The 15,332-nt window shown below is 38.4% G+C and overlaps 1 protein-coding gene and 1 long non-coding RNA gene across 11 annotated transcripts in view; one reads left to right on the forward strand and one right to left on the reverse strand.

The window, feature by feature from the left end:
* NTNG1 (netrin G1) overlaps window positions 1-15,332 on the forward strand; it is a 149,750-nt gene that overhangs the window by 82,565 nt on the left and 51,853 nt on the right. For all 8 annotated transcript variants that reach the window (XM_032696421.1, XM_032696418.1, XM_032696416.1 and 5 more), the window contains exon 4: window positions 8,182-8,354. In XM_032696421.1, the coding sequence (XP_032552312.1) occupies window positions 8,182-8,354 (173 nt within the window). The remainder of the gene's footprint in view (window positions 1-8,181; window positions 8,355-15,332) is intronic.
* Window positions 794-15,332, reverse strand: part of LOC116790907 — a 42,485-nt gene continuing 27,946 nt past the window's right edge. For 2 of the 3 annotated variants that reach the window (XR_004358531.1, XR_004358533.1), the window contains one exon: window positions 800-889. This is a non-coding gene — a long non-coding RNA (uncharacterized LOC116790907). Of the gene's footprint in view, window positions 890-2,689; window positions 2,811-3,911; window positions 4,012-15,332 lie in introns of those variants that run through there. The other variant, XR_004358532.1, reaches the window with a different exon arrangement.

The raw sequence follows: 15,332 nt of genomic DNA on the forward strand, positions 1-15,332 counted from the left end.
CTGGCTAAGCAGGATATTGGACAGCAGCAAAAAATTTAAAATAATAAAAACTTTTCTTCCTTAATATCCTGATAGCAATGAGCAGTTGTCAAATCTCAGATGCTGTGCTTAACTTCTTTGCACTATCAAATGGATTATGGCAGGGTACTGCCAAGCAGACTTTGTTATTCCAGCTGGTGAGGAGAGAGAGATACATTCCTGTCCCAGTAGCCTTTGTCTCTCAGATACACAGCAGTATGGGAAGTGAGGTTATTCAGGTTTTTAGTTCTCCTAGCTTTTCTTGATAGTTGGAGCAAACCAATGAAAACAGGAGATGCATCATGACAACTCAGAACACCTTAACTGTGTAGTACCTCTGCAGCACGTGCTTCCCCCTCTGCCATCTCGTCCCTTCCACGTATCAAGACATTGATTGCAGTGTGAAATACAGCAACTTAGTGGGTGAGACTAAAGGGATTCCAGTGAGAAAGAAGGAAATCTCAAGTGAGAGAGAAGGAAAAAGAAAAACTAATTTTTGAGAAAAAGCAGTGGATGTTTTTTCTCAATTCTTCTTTGGTACTTTGGGAGCCTCCCAAACAACCACTAGTGTTAAATGATCAGTTGGTAGCACTGGAAAAAACTGTCGTTATTGGTCTTCATCTTAGCAAGAGATTTTGCTTCCACTCTGAGAGACATGACTGCCATTGTGCCTATTCAGCATCCTTCATGTAGATAAGAAAAGCTTCCTATTTCTGAGGTTAAAGATTAGAGCAAAATGGATGCATAGAAACAATGTAAAGTACTGGCATCCTACCTTCTCAGCAGTCCTGTCCCTAAGCACATCACACCTGGGCTCCTTATCCTCCACTGACTCCCAGTTTCCATCCCATGCTTATTCAAGATCTTGGACCTGCCAGTGAAAATTATAAAAAGGTTATCTGCCATTATCTAAAAATACAGCCACCAAGCCTAGGATAATATGAATGAAAGCTGGAAACAAATTAGGCCTCATTTCAGGCAGTGCAAACTAACATAAATTCATTGAATCTACAGGAGCCAGATGGATTTACATCAGCTAAGAATCTGGCAAATTGTGTTCACGAGTGAAATTATTTGCAGAACATGCTGCTGGCAAACCCTAGCAGATTTTATAGCCACTCTTTTTATTGACACATTTCAATGAAAACTAATATCTCTGAAGAAAAAAAAGCAAAAATGAATGTTTAGGAAGGGAATGGAAGTTGGTTCTCTTCAGCAGCTAACAGCGGGTATATGTTCAAACATTTATTTCTGCTTTAACACTTAGAGAATATGAAATCAAAGTTAAAAAAAGCATGTGCCCATGCCACTTGGCTAGGTTTATCCAAGTATTTAATATTAAGGATGAGCATTTTTTTATGTGGTAAACTGAAATAACTCAGAATTAGCTGTTCTGTTCTACTAGACATTAGCAACAGTGGATTATTTTTAGACTTTGGATCTAAGAGACTGAAGAAAGTGAATATTTTCATATCTGCTGATCTGTAACATTTTTTATCTAGCCACAAAATCAGAACAGTTTCACATGCTTAAATACTGAAGAGTTTGCTCAGGGTACTGCCTCCTCCTTTCTGTCTTTGTGATGAGTGCTGTTGATGTAGCCTGTAAACATTTTCAGTTGCCTCTGTTTGTCTGGAAGGATGTCATCTGGTAAACTACTGCATTTCAGAAACATTTACAGTTTATTTGGCAAGGTATGGTAGCTTGTGGCCCTCTGTCTGAAAGTGGCAGGGGAAAAGGAGCAGCAAGGCAGAAGGACCTGCCCCACTAATGTTTCCCTTCAGAAGGAAGACAATGTGCATCTATCAGACAATGTACTAATCAAATACAGGTTGAGATATAAATTGGTCAGTAATGATCTGATAGTTCTTACTTGTATTGGCCAGGATTTACTTGACAGTATATAGAAATGTTTACTAGCTTATGAACACAATAAATCTTATATTAAATTTAGCACTTGCATTCTCTTAATGTTGGGCTGGCTTAGTGCAAACAGTGGGCAATACTATGCCCTGAATGCTTTCTGTGAGCCTTGGGACTGCAGGAAAGGGAATTATGCTGCCCTTTTGGATTTTGTTGTTGTCTTTTTTTTTAATTTCAAGCTCTCTGAACTGCTTGGAAGTAGGCCACTGAGAAAGCAAAGCAAACATGTTCTCTGCCTAGGCTTTGCTGTTCCCCACTAGATATATTATATTCAGCTGAGGGAGAATAAGAAGCTATTTTCCCCAATTTTCCATACTGCCTGTGGGAGTCTAATTCAATTTCCTCCCAAATTTAGCAGTGAAAACGAAACAGTGAAGAATAAAGTTGAAGAGGCTTCTGTAAATCTCTGGATTCTAAGGTACTAAGGTGCAGCAGGATTACTGAGCGCAGGTTAAACTTCTTTTCTAGCCACAAAGCTACTTACAGATTTAAGAAGCTTAAAAACCTGATCCAACATTAGTCCTTGCTTTGCAAATGAAAGAATAATATATCTACCTATACAAAGTTATATTTGTTATTACTGAATTTGTTTATCCTTTATTATTGATTTAGCCCTATTCCACAAAGGACTTTTTTTTCGGTGGGAGATTATGATGTATTAGATAAATTCAGGGAAAAGGACAGGGAAAAAGACTGGTGACCAGCAGAAGGCATTTCCAGAAATAAACAAGTGAAAAAGAGGCCTCACATTTCATTACTCTCACTACAGTGTCTACATTTTACCAGCAGACCATAGGGATCTTGTTTCTAAATTCCAGAAAAATATGTAGTGCCTTCTTTGGAGTTTGATTCCTTACAGCAACGTGGACCTGAGATATTCATATGACTCAAAAAAAAAGAGAATAGAAACCCGAATTTACTTTTCTGCTTCACGTGAACATTTGTTCAGCAGACCTACTTGCAGCCAGCAACCCATGCCATTTTCTGATTGTCAACCATCCTTAGGGTTTTTTTTTTACCCTTTTAGCTCAGAACTTCTTCAGATGGGTAGTCCCTACAGTGAGCACTGGTAGCAGAGATTGCAGTAATTGTCTTGTTATCGCTTTTATGTAAGCGTGTTCTCACTGTCTGTTGCATCCTCACAGTAATAAATTGGCCAGCAGTCATTTTATTTCTTCATGACAGTATCCTTTATACTTGTTTTCATCCCCACAAAATCTATTAAGCATTGGAAATTAGGATAAGGACCAGCATACTTTGTGGGGTTTTTTGACATGACATGGAAAAATCTTACAATATAATGAATAATAATATTCAGCAAATATAAGCCTCAATGAAAACATGTTCCACTTGTTAGAAAAAATTAAAGGAAAATCAGACTTATTCTAAGTATTTTCATGTTGTTTACCTTGCACACTCAATGGTGCAAAAGTTTTGTAATTTACCTGTACATACAGTTTCTCAAGTTATGCTGAATTTGCCTCATAAAGAGTCAAAAAAAAATTAAAATCTGAAAAATAATGAACCATCAAAGCTGGTTTTACCCAAAAGATTTCATGGTATATTGTAAAGGTGCTTATATTTTGACTTTCACTTTCTCAACCTAATCTCTCCTCTACTTCAAATGTGTTTGTAACGTGGAATTTTCATCTTTGTCTAGATTATATTAGAAAACTAAATCTCACTGGTGAAGCTGCCTTAAGGTCATTAGTAAGCTTGAGAGGCATAATGTAGATGACAGCCTTAACACATTTGATGTCATGAAAAGCATGGCCGAGTCCTTTAGGACCACTGTAACAAGGTGCTGGAAGTAGTTGCTAGCACCAAGGAGCTGACTAAGGCTCCTAACATTCCTAGGAGTGTTTTAAAATGCCTAATTAAAACTGTGCAGGGATGGTATTTTACAATATGTGGGCAGGAACGTGAAGAGCAAACATACCAACTCCTCTGCAAGTTCAGGCTTTGCTTACCTGGGAGCAGAGAGCCGACTCGTGGCATGTAAAAGCAAAGGGTCTGGGCAGAAGTCTTCCAAGTTGGTTTTAAGTTGATTTTCCAAACTTCGGCGATGACCTAGAACGATTCAGAGATGTTTCTAAGTGAGGAACATATGGCTAGTCGTTAAAAATGTATCAAAGAGCTTCTCTTGTCTTTCTTTCTCATGAATAATCTCTTCAACATCAACGATCCCCTCACGTGCCCCCCAGTCTGTTGGTTGGCACTCCCATGCAGGAGCATCAGCACGCTATTAGCAATTACCTTGGTGATATTTACAGCATTTTAATGTCAGTTGTCTGTATGTAAATAGAGTCTGTGAGGAACACAGCGCACCCAGGGCTCCCACTACAACAGCACTGCTCCTTCAGCACGCCAGAGTGCTTCCTGCACCTTATGTAACTGCCAAAAATATCATTTCAATTGCTTTATGACAAAATAATGAGTCTGTCAGAGATGAGTGGTCAGAAAAACAAATTTGTTCTCCCACACAATTAGAGTTTATAGCATTGGACAGCAATATCAATCTCCAGCAATTCCAAATTGAATTTGCACGTTGAGGGAAATGTGTTCTTGCGTGTGCTGTAACCAGGCTGCTTAACAGGGAGAGTCCTCACAGGTTTAACTGGAAAGATGGATATCAGCTGTGCTGTGGCAACGTCAGGGTGGAAGTTTCCAAATGCAGGCAAGTATTGTGGAGCAGAGGCATTCACTTACACAAGCTCAACACTGGCAGAGCTGCCCCCCACCAGGAGCAATAAAAAAAAAAAGGCTGGAAAAACTGTCACCAGACATAATAGGCAGATAGCTTTTCCCTTCAGGTAGAAAGCTATTTCAAGGCCTGCATCTCCCCATATGTGACCTAATTGTCCATGGAGTTGTTGATATTTATAATCATGGACTTCCGACATTCTTTGTAAAGTCATACAAGCATTAGACCTCAGCAGTGCCATTTACAGTGAGCATGTACTGTATCTCAAAACTGCACTTTGCCCTTAACATTTGCTGTGTCCTTACATGAGATTTTGTCCTTAGGCTGTTTGCCAGTGCAGTGCACAGGCTGCAGCATACGTCCTCCCACGTTTGCCAGACCTTAACCTGTATTCTCAAACCTGCTGTACTTTTTACAGCTCCCTCTGTTGTCCCTTCTTCGTGCACAGGCAAACCTACTTGGTGTGCCAAGCAGCTGCTACCCACCCACTGCTACCCAGTAATTGCATTTCTGGGCGTGTATACGTAATACCTCACGCAGGACTTTGGCTTTTTTCTTTGGATTTCAAGAACTGTATAGGCACAAAAAATATTGTCATCTGGAACTCAATACACAGGATGTCAAATCAGTTCTTTAGGTTTTCAGAACTCCTCCATTCTTATACATGCAGCCAAAGCGACAACATTCTGCTAAGGGGAGGATCAACAAAGGCTATATGAAATTTGGTGTTCAATGTGCTTTGTAGGTAAATCTCATAAACCTTTTGTTCCTATCTCAGAATTAAAGCAATAACAGCTAGGAACTACCTTCAAAGCAAGTGTTTAATGGTACCTAGGATTTTCAGTAATAATTTATCATCATGGATATTCTATAAGGTAACAAAATATTTCCTTACCTCCGGAGTACAAAAGAAAGGTAACCTTCCTTAAAAAAGAGCTGAACTTGGGCAGTCTTCTACAGGAAGCTGATGTCCTCATCCTGACAGTGATCTGCTTGGAGTCCAAGTCAGCTACCAGATCAGTGGTGCTCAGCTGATTGGCAGTTGAAATGCCAAAGGCCCAGACTCTGCTGCTTTGTTTTCACACCACTCACAATCCAGTGTATCTCATCACTAGAGCGGTTTTCTCATGGTCCATCTGGATGGTACTTTTACCTAAATAGTCTTCTTTCCGTAACCTTAAATATTTCTATTTTTCTTACTGCTTATCCTACAGATAGAATTAACTTTTTATTGTACTCTAATCATCTCTTAGCCCTGCTATGCATATTTACCTCTTTCAGTCATTCAGAGAAGTCAGTCCCTCAAGCACAACAGACATTTCTCTTTGCAAAAGTCTCTAAGACTGTGCATATGTACACTCTGATGAGGTCCCTGGGACAGATTGCCCAGTTCCTAGTGCAGCCTTCCTAAAGAAAGGTTCCACATACACCACAGAATTTGATACTGGCTTAGTTTTCCCCAGACGTGGTACCTTCCACGTTGCTTTCTATAGTTGCTTTTTGTTCTCTTTCAATGTCAGCACTGTCTACAAGCAAAACCAAGGATCAGTCTATCCAGGAACAAGACAAGCACAGCATCTAAGAAGTGCAAAGAGATTTTGCACAAGGTTTTCTGACACAACCATTCTTTATTTTGGGGTGCTTATTAAAAGAGCTGTGCACATTTACACCCATTAGCAGATGGACATACATTTATTTTCCCCCACCTCTGTTCCCCTACCAGTCTGCAGCACCCTTTCAGAGCTCTAAGAACTACAGCTTTTCCTCAGAATCAGCCTTTTTTTTTCTTCTTGCCTAGAGCAGTTTGCTGCCTCAGACACTGATGAGTCCCTACAATAAAACAGAAATCTCCTACTGGAAGAAATCCAGTCTCTTCCTTTCTCTCATTAGTTCTAGTAACTCCACAGTTACTAGAACAGTTACTCCTGCTTTTCTCCTCTGACCCTATTTTTTGGTCTTGTTATTATTGTACATCTCTCCTGTTTGGAGTCTTCCATTTTCATATTTGTGTGGACAGTAAAATCACCCATTGCTTTTCTTAATAGCAGTTCCATTTACCAAAATCTTCAATCTCTATGTGAATAGGCATATCTCATCCACTGACACCCAGACAGGCATCTTTCATTCTGCAGTGGCCAGTCATTGAAAATTCACAACTGATTTAGTCTTCAAGCACCAATATTTTGGACATTGTACAAAAATGACTCGCTCTTTCTGTTGTCTAGCATATTCAATACATTTTGGCAATTTTCAATTTTAAAGGTGCTGAACATGTTTTTCTTTAGAATGAGCATTGCTCAAATAACAGCAGTTTCATCTGTCTCATTTCTAGCATTGAGGAGAATGATCCACCATCTACTGTATTACATATTCTTAGGGATTCTCTCCAGCAGCCACTTATGACAACTCCAAGCTTGTTCTACCCTGGGGATATATACGTATGTGGCCAATTGCTTCAGGTCATATTCCTTCCAAATGGAAGTCAGCTTGAGAGCTGTTAATTTGCACTCGGCCATTCCATGTGTTGTTTTGCTCTAATTATTGGTCACTGTATGGAACAGGTGACAAATGCCCACATGAGAATCCTTTAAATCACTAGATGTACAATCATGAGGAAAACAAACAGGAAAGGTCGTTAAATACTAGTTTTCTCTCCAGCCCCCAACAGAAAGAGATTTGAGCTGACTTTGACATCTGTTGGAAAGGGATGGAAAGAGGTGACAATGCCTGACTGTTTATGAAACTAACTTCCCATTCTGTAAGTGTCGCAGTTTCAGGTAAAGAGAGGAATTTAAAGAAAATACAATTGTTCAGAGACCAGATGCAGCATCCGGTTTATCTAATGATTTTGTCACAAGGTTCAATTAGGTTTTCTTTCCCAAGTAAAACTAAGTGTGCCTACCAAAATATTTCCTCTGACCTTCAGCAACTACAGCTATATCAAATTACAGTAGGAATTTTTTTTTTCCTTTCAGAGCAAGATAGTACTTGCTGAACAAGAATAGCACTTGCTGAACAAGAACAGCAAGACACTAGTTTCTGAACAAGAATGGCAAGACATCATTATAGTGAGCTTCCCTTCTACCAAAGCGTGGCATTGCAGAGGATATTTAACTGAAGTCTGTTTTCTCAGGGCCTAATTTGGATCTTAATTTGGGCCAGATTCTCTAAGGACATGAGCAGAGCACTTGTTTTGTTCCTGGGAATAGTGAGTAACTCTTGAATTCCTACAAGATTATAGACCAGTCTGTAGTAAAAATTATGAATAATTTAGTTGCTCTCAGTGGAGCTGAATTACTGAAAACAAGAAAGGATTCAGCATCTTGGAGTCATGGTGAAATTTCTACTTTTAGACCTGTGCAAGCTGAAGATACTGCAACTTGCTATTTACAAAGCATGGCAGAACAATACTACAGCCACAACACAGAGATCAAGTGGTTGCTGTAGGACATGCTTTTCTAAGATGATCTGAACTCAAACCCACCTCACCCCTAAATAATATCCCACTTTGTTTTATTTTTGCCTTTTAAAAATAGGTGTAAGTGCAACCTTCATGCTACTGGCTGTAAAGAAGAAAACAAAAGACTACTTTGTGAATGTGAGCATAACACAACTGGCCCAGACTGTGGAAAATGCAAGAAGAATTACCAGGGCCGACCATGGAGCCCTGGTTCTTATCTGCCTATACCTAAGGGCACTGCTAATATCTGTAAGTAGTTTTGTATAATAAGGATATTTCATTATTATAATTCTGCCCCATATCATGACTCTGAAGAAAGATTAATGCTGGCAAAAGTTTGTCATTTCTTTATGACTCAGTGTGTATAATTGAACAAGGTGTCAATTTGCAAGTGTTAATTCTAAGTATGCATCATCTGTGCTCTCACATGGTTGTAAATAACTTACATGAGAACTGCATGTTTGTATCCATAGACATATCTGTGGACACTGCACAGAAAGGTCTAAGGAATGAAAAAATTAGGACTCTTCACATAAAAAACACACAGAGGAGAGAAAACAGTGCAAATATCTGTGCAGTACTGCTCCAGCCACAGTGACCTCAGCTCTCCATTCATACATCCTTATTGCCTTGAGATTGGAAACACTCTCAGCTCAACATGTGAGATGAGGTCCTTGCTCATTTTTTGTCCATTCAAGAAAGTGAAAAAAAACCACAGACCAATTTTTTCAAATTAATAACTAAAGATCTAAAGGTTGGGAAATATTTACCCAATGGTGACCTGCAGTCCAGATTCATCTGCACTCTTTTAGATCTTGTAGATCAAGAGGGAAAGCAAGGGCTAAACCTGAGGTTTTATATCTGCTTGCTTCCAGCTAACAGCCATTCAACAACACACACACACTCACTACTCCAGCGCACTTTCATATTATCCAGAGGAGTAAGTTACTGTCAGCTGCTTTTCCAGGTCCCGGACAGGATTGGGTCAAAAAGAATATGGTGGTGAAAGAGAGGGCATGAAGACAAGTTTGAGCATCAGTTCTCACTTTCCTGCACATATGAAATACACAGTGACTCAGAATTCTCCTGAACTGAGTAACCACAGACTTAAATTCCTTTGAAGAAAGGATTGAAAATGAGAATAAACCTTTTGACAAAAGTTACTAGCTATTTTTAAGAAAGGAGTGCACAGTTTTGCCCTGATTAAAAGCAAAACATTCATTTTAGAATATTAGAATGTAACATTTATTGAAAAGTTATTTGGAAGAAACAGAGCTATGAACTGCAGTTGAATGAAAAGTTTAAAACCAGGAACAGTGTGCAATGCTCAGAATGTTATCTAAGACTTCAAAGCAGCAGCTGTGAAGAATCAAAACTCAGAAATGAAGATCATAGGAAGCAGGACCTTATCAAGTAAAATGTGAGAGTAATAGACCAAGTAACAAACCATGAAGTGTGGGGGCATGAAATTATGATAAAATTCTTACTGAGCAGAAAAAAAAATGAACTTCCAAGAAGCTGGGGAAAAACATTTTGTAAGAGTATTCACTTTTTTCACATATAAAAAGTGAGTGTGGCTCACAGAATTAATAGTTTAAAGCTATGTTTGGGAAAAATTGTGAGATTTACCAGGTTGATTTTATCTGTATATTTTTACGTAGACACACATACATATGTATACATATACATACATATTTTATAAATATATGTATACATAAAAAAATGCAGCTGCTACCCCAGCAATCATCTAACCTAGTGACAAGATACATCTGAACATGAAAACAGGGTTCTTGCTAAATGCAGCTTGCTGTGTCAGTTACCTCCTTTCCAGGCAGTTGAGAACACACCAGACGGAACAGTGGAATTAGCGCCCACCTAAAGGATGTCTGAAGCATCTGAAATTAAAACAACTTTATGTTAATACCACATTAGTGAATTTCATTAGATACACAGTTACGTCAAAAATCAAAATGTTTCACAAATAATAGGCAGTCATTTCTGAGGTTTATTATTATTACTATTATGATGATAACATCATGAAAACAGAACCTTGTTGGAGCTGAAGAACACTCCACTTCCCCTCAAATCCTGACTTCAGCAATGATCAGCAGCAGGAATTTATGGCAAACAGGAAGAAGCAGGAAGGATTTATTCTTTGCCTTCTCAGTCACCAGCAATAAGCTGGCTTTTTGAGCTGGACCCTCCATCATAATCGCAGTGTTTGCTCGCTGCTGAGTAGCAGGAGAAACCCAGCTGATATAAGCTTGATTTCAGTGATATGTTATGGCAATACGTTTCACATTTTAATGAGACAATGAGTGAAAGGTATATTGTTTGTTTTAAATGTTTTTAAATGGTTAAGCCTGTAACTCCTTAGATAGGAAGGAACATAGAATAACACACACCTATTTAGCTCTGTTATACCATGTATCATGACATAGACTTGACATTATCCACTCCAATTTTCTAAATGACAAATCCTGGTCTGTTTCATCTTACCATAAAACTGTGCCACATCTCTGGCCATCTGTGCTTTCTTGGTCTCTTCTGGGTCCATGGTGTTATTTTTTTTGGTTATTTATTTGGTTAGGCTAAAACTACACGATACTCTAGACATGACAACAACATGGCTTTTTTACAGTAGCATAAAAATGTGTCTGCTTTATATTTTGTTACTATAAGGATCAGTCCTTGAGTCCTTTTCTAAGACGGTACCACAGTTAAAACATTTCTTCTGGCATCAAGGCTGGCATAAGCAACAGGTTATATGCTACAGGAGTTAGTTCAGAAACATCATGCTTAAGTTCCTTCAAAATACTTCTTAGGTGTACATCTCCTTATGGCAATTCTTGTTGATATCATTTACTTCAGGTGATGACAAACATTGAGAAGGTTCCTCAGATTGTGAGAATCTCTCTAACCATCTTTGCTGTGAACATCAGTGAAAACAATTAATTAAATTCAATATCAATTTAAATTCAATTAAATTATTAAATTCAATATTAATTAAAACATTTAATTTCATATTAAATTATTAATTAACTATAATATTAATTAATAATACCTTGATTGCTTGTCTCCCCAGTCATCTCTCTGGGAGGCCTCCTGCTTCTACTGTGGTTATTTTAACAAAAAAGAATTATTAACTTATGTGTCTGTAGAAAGTTGATTCTCAAAATACTGTGGTTTATATTTAAATTGACAGATTTTATGCTTTTTTCCCCCCTATCTTTCTTCATTGAGAAGACTTACACTTTTGAAGGGTGTCTTTCCAAAATCATCTACATTCTGCTGTTTTCAATTTGGGATTTGGGTATTTTAGCTTAAAAGAGAGTTCATTTTTATAATTAAAAAAAAAATGAGTTATATGTGATTATTCTGAGTCTCTCATACACTTTGTCTCCAGCCTGCCTACATGCTGTTTGCATTATATCTTTTTAGATGTTCTTTTCATTTTTCTTTTAGCTAACTTCCTCATTTTAATCTGCTCGCTCCTCGCTCTCTCAAGCTTAAATATTACTGCAGTGGATTTTTTTTATCCTTTTCCTTCTCAAAAACATGTTGACTTTCAGTCCAGAAGTGGTTCTCTGATAACTACTTCTTGACTTGGGTCCTATGTACCTCCTCCAGAACTAAATCAGCTTCTCTTCTTGTGGGTTGTCTGATTACTTGCTACAAGCAGCATCATTTATGGTATGTAAAAGCTTCATGTCTTTTGTCACTTTCTGATTTAAGGCCTTATGTGTTGGAGCATATGAACTTCTGCAGTATTGTGTAAACTCTCTGCACAGCCAATGTAATTTTCCTTACTCTGTTGCCTTTATGTCACCATCTCCATCGTGTGGTCAGCAATGCAGCCCTAGCATTATACCCTCCCTACTCAGGTGTGAATTCTGTAAATAGTTGCTGGAACATGTTGATAGAAGTAACTTATCTGGTTTGAGCCTCAACTTCCCTTCATATATTACTTCAATTCCATAGGGACACTTTATATAATCCAGTAATACAGTGTCCTAGTAATACATCCTTTCTCCAATTTTAAAAGTCTGTTTTTTCCATCTAAAGGAGTGAATGTATCTTAAATAAGATACATTAAAAACGGTTGTATAAATGAAACGCTCAAATTTATTTTTTTTTCCACAAAATAAAAAGATACTTTTTCTTGAGATTCTCTGAACTTGGGAAATATGCTCAGCTTCAACAAGAAGCATAATGTCCATTTCCAAATCTTTCCCAACTATAACTTCTGTTATTTTCGTTGTTCTGTTTCTGCCATTTTCTGTGACCAATAAGACTTTATCATACCTTTTCAAGGTACAGCTCATGAAACACAAGCCATTCCAGATTATTCTGCAGTCAAGGCATAAACCTTAATATAAAACTGTTTTCTGTGTCCTTCTCATTTAAAGTCATCATGAGTTTTTCAGGAGAATGCAAAACATTTTTCCATGATTGACCTGTGAAAGATAGTGAGTACTCTGTTTACTGGCACTAACAAATGCAGTATTTCTGCATTTGTCTCCACCTAACATTTATTTTATATTTTCACTCTATTTTATTGACTATTTTGTGATTACATTCATTCCCTTTTGCTGCCACATTCTGTGGATAGTTTTTTCTGCAGTGTGTTTTGACACACAAAGTGAACTTATTGAACTTCTCTAGACTTGGTATTACAGGATAGCTTTTCTCCTCAGCAGTTGTATGTGTCTGACAGCACTAGCCCTTTTCTTCCTCCTCTTGTTTAGATCATCTTTGGCACTTCTGTTCAGACAGTGCTGTCTAAGACTGCACTGAACTGCCATGCATCAAAACCTGCTCGCTTTGTGTCAATCCCTTCACAACCAATAACCTGTACCAGAAGTGCCCGAACAATCTGGGAAAACCACCTCCCAGCTATTACATGACTTTCCTAATTCATAGTTCAACATGAAACAAAAGTGACCAGGATGTGGGAAACATTAGTGGTTCTTTTCAGTCAAGAGCTAGGCAGTCTCAATCAGTTCACTGAATTTCTCCTGCAGTGAGTCCCTCTCCGATCGTACAGCTTCCATCACAGCAGCACAGCCTTAATCCTCCCCAGATGGGAAAAGACTTATGAGGTGTCTCTGTGGCACAGCTGTGACAGAAACAGTTTCTGGCAAAAATTATGGCACTTACAGAACTGCACTGGTTACCCTCACCTTGGTTTGCAGTTTTCCCTGTAAATATTTGCTGACACGAAGCCATCTTGAAGTATCAGCATAAATGAAGTTGGCCAGGAAGTTGTGCTTTTTGTTCAGGAATCTAAGTAGCATGGATCCCTCTAACTGAAAGGATCACACATCCTGCTGTCCTGACAAAGCAGACTCAAAGTAGATAGTGTCCCATTTTCTAAGGGTCCCATTCTCCCAAACAACTGGAAGGAGCTTTCCAGTGCCTACTTCATAATTCAATTTGAAGGAGTGGGACACTTACACTTAGGGTGTAAAATATTGCTCCTTGATGCTTTTGATAAGTCTTTCAAAGAGAAAAAGGAAGATATGAATCAATATTAAGTTAAAAAACACCAAAGCTTCTTATTGTTCCCATTTTATATTACATATTAATCTTGGCCCATGAATTTTACAGAAGATAGAAAGCCACAGGAACATGTCATACAAAAGTTGTATTGGGCTGAGAAGCCTAGTGGTGAGGGCAAAATTGCAGTGTATCAAGAGCATTCAGGTAGACAGGAATGTCAGGAAAAACTGCAAGTGATAAACTAACTTCCCTTCAACCAGGTATCCAGTGCAATAGCCAGCAAAACATTGCAGGTGTGCACCAAAAAACAATGCACTATAAATAATGTGCTGTGGGGTTTTTTTAAATAGGGCTTGAAAAATTATTCTTCAGCATTCTACCCTCTTGCATGACCCTGCTGAGTTGGTTGTTTGTGCTGGTTATGGTGGCATCTGTTGCTGGGAAATGAATTGCTTCCATACGTCACTGGCTTCAAACAACTCTATTTTTGCCATATACAGTGAAGAGGTGAAATGAAAGAGAGTTCTAGTCTTTAAGCAGGAACAGCAGCATGGGAAGGCAAAGTTTCTGTTTTGAGATGCTCAAGGTGCTATAAGTAGTGGGCTTTTCAAAGTTTCTGATATTCTATCAATAAATTACAATTACTTCAAAAAAAAATTCTTGATCTCACTGGGAGTTTCCCAGACAGAGTTTTCAATACTGGTTTGGACTCACTAAATGTAACAAGAAAAAGTCCAAATTTAAAAAGGTGTTACCCAATAAAGCAATAACTATTTCCTCTGTCCCATTTATTTCTGGTAATATCACTGGAGAAAGGAGAGGTGAGGGATAACAAACTTCATCTAAGCAGTTCTTTTTCTGGGAATTGAAAGATTTTCAATCTTTACAGAGCAAACAAGTGCAAAATTAACAGTAGCAGGAGTTCCAGGGCCCTTGAATGAAACCTGTGAAATTTCCTAAGAATTTTCTTTCACATAGTGTGGTCCTTTGTTTGAAAACAGGTTTAGCAATACATGAAAAGTTTAGTCCTGTGATCATAATGATCACTCCCTTTGAGGGGTTACAAGATGCCAGGATCCTCTAGCTTCTCAGAGCTTTAAATTACTAGAGAATTCAGAACTTCTGATATTGATGCTGAGGATCTGATATTGCAATCATGCCTCAGTGAAGGAGTTGCAGAGGGAAGAAAGACTCACTGCAGGGAGTGCTGTGATGCTGCAGCACAGATATTCTACCAAAAGATTGGGTGTGGCATTGACCTGCCTCCTCTGACTCTTTGCTATAAAAGGCTCTATATTTTGTTCCTGTTGAAGAGTTAAATGTGTGGTGTGGAGTGTAATTATAAAGACATCTCTTTTGTCAGAAAAGCTCTCACACAGCTTTGATCAGCAATTAATACAGATTCATAGTTGGACTGCATTATTTACTATCATATCCAGCCATGCCTTCATGGGAGACAGTCCTAATTCTGAGTCTCTGGGCTGTATTGATCTCACTTGGATAATTCACTGAGCTCTTGGTGACACCATTTTCCTGAATGTGAGTGAGCTGTGAGCCCTGTCCCTAGCTCCCTGTCATATGGCAGGTGCACATTTAAGTTGTGATGGAGAAGAGACAGACAAGCCCATGGGAAAGATGGTAGCCGAGACTGAATTGACAGAATAATTCCTTCATTCCACACACACTCCCTGCCCAGGAAGAGGTGCAGCCTGGCTACATTAATTG

The sequence above is a fragment of the Chiroxiphia lanceolata genome, chromosome 9, assembly GCF_009829145.1.
Source record: "Chiroxiphia lanceolata isolate bChiLan1 chromosome 9, bChiLan1.pri, whole genome shotgun sequence".
Classification (NCBI taxonomy): Eukaryota; Metazoa; Chordata; class Aves; order Passeriformes; family Pipridae; genus Chiroxiphia; species Chiroxiphia lanceolata.